The sequence below is a fragment of the Echinococcus granulosus genome (genome assembly GCF_000524195.1).
Source record: "Echinococcus granulosus chromosome Unknown EG_S00001, whole genome shotgun sequence".
In the NCBI taxonomy this organism is placed as follows: domain Eukaryota; kingdom Metazoa; phylum Platyhelminthes; class Cestoda; order Cyclophyllidea; family Taeniidae; genus Echinococcus; species Echinococcus granulosus.
The window spans coordinates 3,469,066-3,481,929 of NW_020170381.1; the positions used below are offsets into that span (position 1 = coordinate 3,469,066).

The following is a 12,864-nucleotide window of genomic DNA, read 5'->3' on the forward strand; positions in this document are numbered from 1 at the left end:
TCGTGGTAGCCGCAGGCGAACTCTATCCAAAAGATCATCTTCCATGATTTCGACTCCTAAATGTTAAACATTAACGTGACGGAAGAAGAGCATATGCTGCAGATGGGCGAAACTGTGACTACTCCAAACAGAAGAGTTGAAAATGCCGTCTAGCTTTGGCAACTACCTTAGGTCCATGCCCTGCAGGAACGCTAATAACAACTAAAGCAGCACTAACCTTGGTCGTGAACTATTCGGAAAAGTTAATTACAGACCTGCATGATGATGTCAACTAAGTCAATGCGCGAGATCTCATACTTATAATACTATTTGAATCTCCATCCTTTATTAACTGACCATGCTTTTAGGTTAGTGTTCTTATCCTTAACGATGCGTGCATGAGATGATTAGCACAGCTGCTTTCCCTTAATGCAGTTCCCACTCTGGACGAAACTGTAGATCTAGTAGGACTGTTAAGAGGAATCAGTGATGCCGCAGTCAGGTATTGTCTTTGGTGAAAGCAAATTCGGTGGCAGACGCAGTTAACTCGTGGGTGTATTCTTTTACAGCACCGATTATGTGGTGCCTGCCGACACGGTAGTTTGATTAAGGTCACCGACAACGATGATCAGAAGCGGCAAGGGGCTAAATAATGCTCCGACTATGTTCAACTTTGCGTTATGGTTAAACGGTTGCCTTGGCCTTAACTATTGAGCTTCCGCTGAGTGGCATGGCCTCCGAGCCATGCCGGTGGTTCCTCGGCTCTCCCACACGTCAGCGACAATTTTTTTCCTCAGTAATATGAATTTTTGACTTCAAGAAGGCATCAAAAAAAGCTCCACTTTTGTCCACGTTCTTATGAGCCAAAACGGCCATCGTAAAAGGCCCAAATATCATATATCACTCTGATGTTATTTAAACTATAAACTGCAAAGTAGTGATGTGCTGAGTCACATTGATCTGCCATCCGGCGTGGCTGTACTTAGATAGGTGGAATTTTGGAGACCCGTGGATTGTAATTCCACTCAAAAGCGTGGTTTCTTCAGTCGAGTTACTAAAGTTTTAGTCATTTTTACTTGCTTAATCATCCTCCCTCCATACTTATGCTACCAATTGCTATATAAGGTAGAGTTTGGGCCATGAAGCACAAAATCGGCATTTAGCAGTACTTTTTTAAGTGTACATGATGTTGCAACATTAAAGTAATTGGCAAATGTATATAATTATTGGCAGAAGCATGCAGTGTGTGAAATGTCGAGTACATTTGTATTATTAACTTGTCAAAATAAGACGAGCAGTGTCGATGAAGAAAATTTCAAATATTGGAACATGGGTTAATTTTAAAAGTTTTAACTAAATTAAACATGTCAGGACTTAATATACAGCTAGAATAAAGCTCAAAGCTACTGCTTTATTTAAACATTTCGTCAGAGGCACTTCCTCCCAAGGAGCCAGTTTTGAGTGCTTTGCGGAAGCGCGATGTTGGGCTCTGTGAGTGGGTTCTACCTTTTTGTAGTGCAACATGGCAGGATTTGTGCTGTGCTAAGTATCTTGCGCTTTTGACGTAATATTTCTTCACAAAACTAACCCCGCTGAATTTGCTTATCGTATTCATGGAATAAGGCCTCGAATTAACAACTGACACCTGATGTGTTTTTTGTCTTTTAAATGTATTTGGATTGATTTTTGTGCACATTTATGTGTAGCACTTGGCACCCTTTAGCATTCAGTTTTTTAGCAATACGTCTGCCAAACGCCTCTTAATTATCCCCTATGTTAGCATTGCGTATGAAGTTTTCTTGCATAATTAAATGGGATTTTAAATCTTTTAAACTGGTTGGGAACCAATACCCTAAGTGCTGATTTTGAGTTATGTTTGCGTATTTTTTGTCTGTACGAAATTCACGAAACAGTAACTTGATGCTGTCCAGACATCATGCACTTTGTTTTTGTGTTTTAAGTCGTTAGTTTACTTCTCTTAAGCACTTTCTATCATTACCGCGACTTTATATTTGCTTCATCTCTAATGTAGCACGATGATCAAATAAATTCCGCCATGGATCTACTACGGAGGATGCCTCCGCAAAAGTTCGAACACGTTCTCCAATCCGTCCTCGATATCTGTCCACAGATATCTGATGCCGTTCTCTCTATGGTTGATCAACCAATGAAGATCAAGAAGGACCCTAATGCTGGTCGGGATTACCTACTCTCTGACTTTAATCGTGATGGCGACTCGTTCCGGTCACCCTGGACTAACGTTTACGACCCACCACTTGATGATGGCGTGCTTCCATCAGAACGTTTACGTGCTCTTGAAATAGAGGCCAATAATGCCTTTGATCAGTATCGTGAAATGTGAGTCGGGTTCTGGTACCTATATCTTCTCCGACATCACCATATATTAATTTATCCTTGAGTGCTTAGGCAACTAGTATACCATCCTTTTAAACTGATTCTTATTTCCTAAATTTTAATAAGCATATCTACAGATTGTTCTATTTCTACAGCAACGAATATGCCAGTTCATTGCATATTTTTGGTTACTCTTTACAAGTTCAACTTGTCTTATTTCAAATTGGGTGTTTCCTTATTCAGATCAAAATACAATCATTTAGTTTGTTGTTTACAGACATTCGTCCAGTTTTTATTGTTATGCAAAGCAAAAATTTGATTATCCCTTCGTTTTGTTGATTGCGTAAGATTTTCCCCCTGGGTCCTTGTCTAGGTATTTTGAGGGTGGGATTTCTTCCGTATATTGTTGGGATCTGGACCAAGGTTTTGCAATGGCCATTCTCATTAAGAAGACCGGCAACTCAACCTCTGTTAGGGGATCTTGGGATTCCGTCCACATCGTTGAAGTTCAGGTACAGTTGTGTATGACTTAGAACCTCTTAAAGCATGTCAACGAGATGAATACGACTACATTAGCGATTCACTACTTCCAAATTGTCAGAATTCGCTGGTAATAAGCTTATCAAAATAGTTTCTACAGGGAGTCTTCAGGTTCTTCATTTAATCGCCTGTCTTTCTCGCCTTGACAGGAGCACTCGACTGCCAAGTCGGCCCATTACAAGCTGACGAGCACGATCATAATGTGGATAGATACGAATACACACGAGTGTGGAGCTTCAGCTTTGGGCGGCCACTTCACTCGTATGAAAGAGCACGAGTACCCTCTCATCGATCAGAGGCAACATATCAGCAATATTGGCTCCATGGTGGAGGTGTGTGATTTAGGCTTTTTTTTCGCTTTTAGTCCTCTTGTCTCTTTTGGACTCCTAATTGTTTTTACCATCATAGATAAGGCATTTTGATTAAATGTTATTCTTACCAATGCCTTCTCTGCAATCATAAACCAAATTGCAAGTGCATGTGTGATTTAAAATTCCTTCGTTTATCATGGATTTGGAAGATGAACCAAGGCTTAATCGTTTCTTGAGTGTCAGCATAGTTGACGATAACATTAACATAAGTTAAAAGCTGTTCGTAACATTCACGCTATTAATTGTGCAATAAGTCGACGTGATGAGTCAATTTTAATATCTCCGTCTGATCGGTATTTCTATGTTAATTAACACCATAATTAGCGTACACTCTCATTTTCCTCCGAACGGTAATACCAGATGGTGTCTATGCAAGCAAAGGGAGAAGCTGGGCTCGTTTCTTAATAAACACTTGCTAAAATTACCTCTTCATGAAAAGTAGCCGCATGTATTTTGATAGACGCCTTTTTTTTCATGTAGTTTAATCCATGTAGCTTGATCCTTGACTAAATCAGTCAAGCCTCGTGCATTTTGATTAGGCCCGTTTAACTTCGTCGAACTGTTTCACAGACCCATTTGTTAGCGTAAGAGCCCCTTGATTTTGCAAGCTGATTGGGTGTGGGACAATAACACTCCTCACTTTCATTGCTAAATCAAGGATTAGCGACGACTATGAAACTCATGTAAGGTTCACACTGACTATCAGCACTAAAAACACATCCGAAAATGATTATCTCTGGGTTCCCACTCTTATTTGAGATTTTGGCTACTGATTGGGTGTTGCATGATTTCAGGAGCTCGAGAGCCAAATGAGGTCTTTCCTGAACGATGTGTACTTTGGCTCGTCCAAGGCAATAATCGATTCGATGCGCACCTACCGAACCGCTGAGGAGGAGCAGCAGCAGCGGCAGCTGGCGCAGAGTGTGAGACAGGTCGTACAGCAGAGGAGCCAATAGAAGGCCACAGCGCCCCTTCCAATCTTTCCATCGGCTGCCGCCACCAAATTTGCTCTTTCTCACTCACTCTCATTCCGTTTCTATGTCTGAGAGTATGTTACCACCTCCACCTTGCATCTGCGTCTCCCCCTTTTTTCCCTGCCTAACTTTTCTACTTTGTTGGCTCTTCGGTCCCGTTTCGGAAATTCCACATGTGCGCGTAGGTGCAGACTCGCACACATGCATAATGCTCAAGTCTTACTATTGCTAATATCAACAGCAACCGCCACATCCTAGCTGTGGGTGCTCGTGATTATGTAACCACGTGCTCGTGTGAACACGGCCAAACTCACCCACGCACTGAAACGCCTTCATAGCTCCCTCCACCTTTTATTGTTTTTTCGTCAACTTGTTATTGGATTACTAATGATTACTTACATTAAGCCGCTGTTTCCTACAACACCCTTACAACTACTCTGCGATAGTTATGCTCCTCTTTCGAAATTTGTCCAATTAAAACGGTTTGATGGTGTAAATAGTGTGGAGGGCGAAATACCGTTTAGTATAAGCCGACGCCACCTACTCTTACGCGTTATATCCTTTTTTTGAAAGCAAAAGAAAGTTGTACGACTTAGCTCTTCTCAGGTGAGAGGCCCTCGAGTTTAACATTCCTTATTTTTCGTGTCGCAACTGAGTTATTACGAAGTAACTTCATCGGGAGAATGTACTTTTCGAAAGTTCATGTTTACCTTAAAGGTGAGTTATTCTAAACGCCAGAAACTAAAACGACTATTGGAAGAATGCAGTCAAGATTGTGCGCCTACATTGAAAGTGGGGCCGAGTATGATTAGTGTGTTGCAAACTAACATTATTTGTTGTTATACGCAAAGGCGCCCCCCGTACATTTTTCATTATCTTTGTTTTCTCAGCCTCTCAACAAGAGTAAATGGAATCGGTGTATCTACTGATTGGTGAATCTTAAATCCAACCGCTCGAGGTTGCTCCCTCAACCTCTGCACGGCTGATGCTCGATGTCATTCTTTTACCTTAGCACTGCTTAAGGGTTTCTCTTAAACACTTTTTCGTGGTGATCTATCCTTTTTTGGCCTTAAATTCTTCACAAATAGCCTTATTCGTCTTGTCCATGTCCTTTACTTAAAGCAAGCATCACCATGACTACAACGAAAGAGCTAAAATGATTTTGTGTCACCTCTCGGGGACGATTGTGTGCGAACTTTTTTTATTCCACTACAGTTGACTGGTTGTATTTGTAGTCTCCTCTGCATTTCATTTCACCCTTTTTCTCATGTTCAGACAACTTTTCCTGAAACATAATTTCACCAGCACCACAATAGGATGCAAATTGTCTATATCTCGCAACTTATCTCAAGATGAATGGTTTTTTGAATAGCACGAATATTTCACAATTCGCACTAGCAACTTATTAAATAAGGCATATTAGAATGCAAGCTGACCTGTTTCTTGTTCTCTGCTCTGCGTCGTCAGATATACTGTAAAAAGTGTTGCGCCGTTTGCTAAAAACGGCTCGAATTAATTCAAAAGCCGAATTGACGGGAAACGGTAGTTTGGCAACGCAACAACAGTTGTAAAGATAGCACTATCTTTTTATTGTACATGGACTGCATCCGTGTCGTGTAGATGAGTTAGAATTTTCACATTATGCGTTCAGAGCCTCATTTGCTATCCTGAGGGTTTCAACTTACCTGAAAGGCCAGGTGCCAGTTGAGGTAAAATTGTAGTCATCTCGAGAAAGTATGGACAATCTTGTATAGCTACCGATGCCTAGCCTTCCGCTCCTTTGGTTTTGTGCTCCGCCACTGCCGTCGGCTACGCGTGTGACCGCTGCTTGCGCCGGGACGTCACGCCGTGTTGCTCTCGCGTGTGCGTATGTGCACGTACCTATGGGTGTGATCACAGGCGTTCTAGCACACAACGCACCAGGTCATGTGCCATGTTAGACCCGTCTGGTTTTCCTTATCGAGGCTTTTACTTTAGATGAGATGTTTTCGGTGAAGGTTATTGACTTAAATGTGCTAACTTCTTCCAGTAATGAAGCAACCACCATTGTATTATCATCCCTGGGGACGATACCGTAATTCGAAATTCAAGTCAGAATAAGATGGGGCATTGCATATAAAATATCTGCGTGGAAATGGATGCCAATAAATCACAGACTACTTTCAAATCGCCCCACCCGGTAGTAGATTGATAACGTTTTTTTTCCCGAAAATATTCCGTTCAAAAATTTTAAAAGTACTGGGCACCGCAACTGATCCGCATTAAAGCGTTGAGCACTGCAATTTTGACATGATTTTTGTTTAGAAATGTACCACAATTCATAGGTGAACATATTTTATAACAGGCATTTAGAGACAGGTACAGAAATGCTAATACTATTTCACCACTAACACAAAGTATGAACCCAAATTTATGAGCTTCTGAAGAATAACGTTAACTTCCCCCACCTATAATATAGTGATTTATTTAACAATTTAATATTAAACCGAAACCCGATAGTATTACGCCATCTCAAGGCAACGAGAACAGAGCATCATGCAGTGGGTGAATTTCCATCTCATTGCGGCCGCTTCGTTGGCCTCTGCTAAGTTCTCATCATCATCGACATTGTCGTAAAGAAGTCCTTCCCCTTCCAGATGAGGAGTTTCATCAGTACTGTCCATGTCCCATTTTTCAAATTCTTTCTCAACAGCTGCTGATACAGTAGCCGCAATATCTTCCATCATGGTAAGAATCTCGTTCAGTTGTTCGCTTTTAATGACATCTCCTGGATCATCTGCACCACTCACCATAACTCGTAATTTCTTAGTCGAGTCTATAAGTTGCTTCAGTCTTTCAGGAATATCTCTGGGCAATTTCTGTCTTTCTGAAGGGGTTTGTAGTGAAAATCTTTCAATTTCGGCTTCTATCGCTTGGATGCTCTCTTCAATTATAGCCACAATGTGCTTAAACTCACCAATGCTACGGACATTCATTGCTTTTGAATTGTTTTGCGAGACCTTCTCACTGAATAAGAGATTAACTGCCATATTGCTTAAAACTGTGAAGGTTTCAATCTCATCCAAAAGCTCTTGATGCTTCTTTTCATCCACTTCATTGTTTTGCATTTGTCCGTAGTTAGGATCAATCAGTCTCATATTCCGTTCTATAGTTTCGGCAGACTTCATGGCACTACTATGACCGTTAGGAACCGATCCAACATCAATTGTCCCATCTTTTCCAAGTCGAGTCTTTTGGCGTGATGCATAACGGGGTTGTCGTGGTAATGTAAACGATTGCCTTTGATAGTTTCGATATTTATTACCAGCAAGGTGCTTAAGACCTTCGTAATGCTGAACAGGTATGGAGTCGTAACGTTTTCCAAAGCTAGCCATGTGGCTGTTCCAAAAATCTTCCTCCTGGGTTGGCCAATTTGGAGATGAGGCTACAAATTGAGTCCGCTCTCTATCGAAACGCTTTGGCAATGAGTAGCGACTATGATGAGCGGCAGAAGCAAGCATCCTATTCCTCCAATCTACTTGTTCTAAATTGTTTTTCATGAAGTTTTGGCTTCGGGATGTATCGCGGCCTCGTGCAATGATTTCTGGCGATCTATAAATGGCGGATTTTTTGCCACCTTTTTTGTGTTCAGACTGGAGCGGCCAACTTGAAAGTCTGTTCACTGTGATTTCGCCAACCGCGCCATTAGTGCCGTGTTTAAGGTTGCGCTTGGGTTGAGATTCTAAGCCCTGATTCAGGTGTTTATCAAGGTCGAAAGGACGAGGCCTTTTCCATGGCATCCTTTTACGCGAGTAACCCTCATTTGACTCAAAGATTTGAGCCACATCGTGATTTGAGAGCAAATCAGACGGGTGGACATACGAGTCGCCGTTAGAGTTATTTGAATTAGTTAACCCATATTCTGACATGAATTTACCTAATTCAGGTTTGACACGATGAATGGGCGGAGATTCTTGAAGTAGAGCAGGTTTCGACCTCTCTATCTCCCTCTTTTGCTTCTTTTTTTCTTCAATAATAGTGCCTTTCTGATTTGTTTGATGGGGCGATTCTTCAGCTCTTCCCAAGGTAGATTCATTGGACTGATTGGAAATGTAGGATTCAACGAGTTTTTGGAGTTTAGCTGTGGCTTCCGCTTTCTCCTGGTCAGTCAATTCTTCAGGTTTTCCTGAAATCAAGTCAATCTTCGTAGTAGTATTACTTCGAGTTTCCAGCTCAGATAATTCCTTCCTTTTAGTGGCCAATTTCTGAGCATTCTAAAAACAAAAATAACGGTCACTCCTGCCCATCCTGTGCCGTACTTGACTTGTGTTTGTCGTATTAAAATAAATATTGGAAGTGCATGGATTTGTCTGTCGTAAACTGAATATATGACCACTTTTATCTCTTCCATTTTAATTTAAGTAAACTAGTAGGGACATATCCGCAACGTGGATATGATTAGGGGTTCTCTGCTCAATAAACGAAACAAGAAGAACCTTTGTTATATTAAGCTATTTCACCTACTTAGCATTTAATTTACGCCTTTTCGTAATTTATCAAATGCTATCTTAGATACATTTTAAATCCGGTTCGAATTTGTGCAATTTCCGTGTTTCCCACCATGGAGTTCTAAAGGCAACAGCAGAGATGCTTTTTTAGTCAAGCTCATTGTGCTTGCTTCTCACGTGCTTCAACCTGGAAGTGACCAAATCTTTCAAGCAGGAATATTTTCTTTACATGCAAAGGAAATTACATGCTTATGCGGGTGTTTGTTTTGTCTAACTCATAAAACAGCCAATCAAATAAAGTAGGGAAATAAACAGTATGGGTTTTTAAAAAAATAGCAAAACACTAGTTAGTGTCCTTAGTTCACAGGCTCTTAGCTTAGGGTTAGGGGTGATACCTATTTTTTCACAGTTTAGATGTTTTACAGTTGTCCTGTGACACCAACACCTGTACTTCCAAATCGGCCAGCATAAACGCTCCTCAATTGCTAAAAAGCTTGATTATTTCAGGGTCGAGAATATGGAAAATCCACTTTATCGTTCTAAGCTGTTTATCGTAAATTGATAAAGAAGGTGTCACATATATGTGACGCTAGAGAGTTAGGAGTGTAACCTAAAAGCGATTTGACCTCGAAAGCAAAATTTCTCACGCTGCTGAGTCACACCGAAATTTATGAAAACTGCAGCTTTTTGAAGCAATTCAATACAACAATAATTTTATGCTAGATTTCGATTTAAGAAAAAGCGATGACAGCTTACCTTCTGATAGACCGTTTCACAGTAGTCCAGAACATCTTGACCGGGATGAGAGAAAAATTTACATCCACCCTTCTTACAGAAGACTGCACCATTCTCGCACTTGCATTCACGACATCCATCGCTAAACCTGCAAAACGAAATTAAGATAAAACAGCTAATTAACGATAGTTCAAAAGGCTACAAATTATCAACATCGTATCCCGACTTGGAAAAGTTTGTCATTATTTGAGAAAGGGTTTTTAAAGCAAAAATCAAGGCGCTTATCACAACTTTCACTACTTTGAAGCAAATGAAATGTTCTTAGTATAAAAGCATACGACATCATTTCACAGGCCATCGAAGGAACCCTTAAGTGCTTTGCCAAGCTAACCATACCCTTCAGTGATGAGAAAGATAAGCAAAACAGCTTGACGTTGACAAACCTGTTTAGGCACCAATCAAATCCGCTTTTAAGTCAACAAGTGGTAAAAAAAGGGAAAATTAGGCGTTTTAAAGCTTATCGCATACAAGTGCACTGGCTTACTTTAGTCCGTTTGGTTTTCCTTGGCAATATTGGCGATATTCATTGATGCAGCGAACTTCGACCCTATCTTCGATGTTGGTAATCGGGGCGCAAGATAACCTTGCTGTTAGCAAGATTGCAACAGCCAAAAGAGGCTTCCACCTACCCATTCACAAATGAAAACTTGATGATGGCAGACTGAGCCATGATTTTATGTACCTCTGAGTGTTGTAAATCACAGCAACGCCTATTCTACCCGTTGAAAGGAGTTTTAACACAATTTACGGCAATGCGGGTGGCAAATCTCCACCTTTTTGTTATAGTTGGTTTTTTGTAGTTCTACTTTTAATTGTGATAGCAATTTAGGGATCCAAAATAGCCAGGTTATAACTTCAAAGCATTATGGGAATTCAGAAAACTTTTTAGGTAGTAATTTAGCTTCAAATGATTAAATACTAGAAATCTCGTTAAGCATTTAAATGAGAGAATATCGCCTTTCATCACGTTATTACTGAAACTGTACCACCAATTAATTGACGAACAGCTTTTGGCAAAATTTCGTTTTCGGAGAACCTCTTCTGAGATCTCAAGGAACATATCTTAGAAAGTGGGCCTTTTTCTGAAAGAGGTCTGAATCTGACTGGTTCCCAAAACTCAGACCGACCGGGCACCCAAATGAGCATAAATTCTTGTGTATTTCCAAACAATGCTAAACAACTCAATGTTCGTAACACCGAGAAACAGACCTGATTTTGCCAAACTTTTTAGTGTTTACAAACTAATAAATCTCACAGCAAAGTTATGCTTGCCTAAGTCTGAACACGTTGAAAATGCTTCACTTGGGTAGTCGATACCATATGAGCAGATAGGGCAATGACACAAGATATCCACTTAGTTAATCACTATCCAATTACAATTGTATTAGTCTTTTAATTCCTCGAATCCACAGATAATCATACGACATCATAATGCCTGTAAATGGACGGCTTTTAAGCAGTATTTGTATTAAAATGGTGTTTTTAAGATATTCTACAAAACGGGGCCTTGGGTCAGGCTACTAGGCGTGGAACTGAGGGCTTGCGTAAAAAAAATGAAGTCAACTTCGAGAACGCCAGCGCCAATAGGCAGCCAGTAAGTCTAAAAATAAATCTCGTCATGTCGAACCTGTAAGACACCACGGTTCGCGCTCAATACACTTTGATTGACGCAATAATCACCGAAGCATGCTGGAAATGGTACAAGAGCCGATTCACAAGATGCAGCCTTAACGCCGATAAGTAATGGTGCTACTCCATCCACTTACTTGAAAAGCACGATTTGTTGCAGCTCAAAAGAAAAGAAATGTACCCCACTACGAGTCTGTAATAAAGTAGAGTATCCATGTGATGTTTTCTTAAATTGGAGGTATGTATTGGACGTAATTTACGCAAATCGTATGGACTACACTGACATGCTCAATAGCAGTTTTCAAAACCGCAACTTAACAAATAGGCTTTTAAAGATAGGAAATTCATGAATTGGAAAACACGAAAAACTTAGCGTCATCACTGGGCGCAAGTAACTACAAAGCAGCCTGAAATATATACTTGGCACAAATTCCATAACAACCATTGTATCTATTCACAACTTTCTGGTGCAATGGGTTAGGACTCCCGAAAGAATTAAATGGTGTCAAGTTGTTCAATTGCAGTCGACTCATTAATCTAAATATTTGTCTGAAAAATAAGTATAGCCTATGCAACATCGCTTTTGTCATAATCTACAAATAACATGATAGTTCATTCAATCCTACACACTACTGGGAATTTCAAACCCAACATGCCGAAAAGTAGTGAAAACTCTAAAACAATAACAGGTAGGGGTTATTGTAACATGGGTACTAGAGTAATATCAGCTGAATCGAGCAACCCAAGTATTCTATAAATAGACGTCCAACGTTATCAAATAAGCGAATGCAGACGATAAGGCGAACAAGAAACAGGAATGTTCGATACAAAATAACAAAGACGCAATCGAATGTACCACTGGTTCATGTGGCAAAATCAAACAGCGAATTAAAAAGCAACAATGGTGGCTAACACCAAGCGCCAGTCAGTGTCTTTCATCCCTTTCCCATACGCAGCCTTTGGGAGCCTCGTCGAAATCAGGAACGCTAGAACCAGTCCATTTCTGTTTCCTGAAAGTTCTCAAGCTACATTCATATAGAGAGCCCCTGTAATTAAGCTACAAGCCCAATACGAAATTAGTCTTTACGATCTCAAAAATTCACGACTGGTTCAAGATCCCGTAGAGTCCTTTACCAAGTTCAAGGCATATTAGTGTAAAAAGCAGCACACCTAAAATGAACCCACGCCTAAGCAATTCGCCAGTAATGACTCGCGTTAGCGGAAAAGAAGAGGGAGAAATGAGTATTGATGACCAAAAATATGCGCCAAAGAACCCATCCCTCGTTTATTCAGTAACACAAGAACACCCAACAGGTGGAATAAAAAATGAACCACAGACAACTGCATCTCATACAGAAGCCAACTAACTTTGGACGAAAAACAGCCGGTGAACATATCGAAGGTGTCGAACTACAAGTTAATTAAAAGCTAAAAGCATTACTAAAGCCCCATACCCACCATAAAGGAACAGAAGGAACAGATGTGACCGCACACACGGCGAAACAAGGCACCACGCAAAAGTAGCAAACGCATGAATATTTGCTGACTGTCAAACCCAAATAAACAAAAAGCAAGAAAACACGAAAAATAAGGAGGCTGGCAAACCCAGCAAAAATACTACAAAAAAACCTACTTTAACAGGACAAGGTGAAAGAAGACGTTTTAAAACAATCTAAAAAAATGCACCAGGTCCGGCGAAAAACAGCAGCAAATTCACTCTGTATTTTGTGCAAA

General features: G+C 40.5%; 2 protein-coding genes across 2 annotated transcripts; one reads left to right on the forward strand and one right to left on the reverse strand. All coding sequences in view use genetic code 11, as the record gives it.

Annotated features, from left to right (window-relative positions):
* Positions 1 to 1,458: 1,458 nt before the first annotated feature.
* On the forward strand, positions 1,459 to 4,201 carry EGR_00374 (F-actin-capping protein subunit beta isoform; the record flags this gene model as incomplete). Its single annotated transcript, XM_024489623.1, has 5 exons — positions 1,459 to 1,470; positions 2,012 to 2,337; positions 2,708 to 2,846; positions 3,024 to 3,206; positions 4,040 to 4,201. 5 exons carry the CDS (start codon positions 1,459 to 1,461, stop codon positions 4,199 to 4,201), a joined length of 822 nt encoding a protein of 273 aa, XP_024356301.1.
* A 2,519-nt stretch (positions 4,202 to 6,720) lies between these two features.
* On the reverse strand, positions 6,721 to 11,663 carry EGR_00375 (hypothetical protein; the record flags this gene model as incomplete). The annotated part of the gene is made up of 4 exons (XM_024489624.1): positions 6,721 to 8,472; positions 8,518 to 8,600; positions 9,483 to 9,589; positions 11,551 to 11,663. The coding sequence occupies 4 exons, from the start codon at positions 11,661 to 11,663 to the stop codon at positions 6,721 to 6,723; spliced, it is 2,055 nt and encodes a 684-aa protein (XP_024356302.1).
* Positions 11,664 to 12,864: the final 1,201 nt, after the last annotated feature.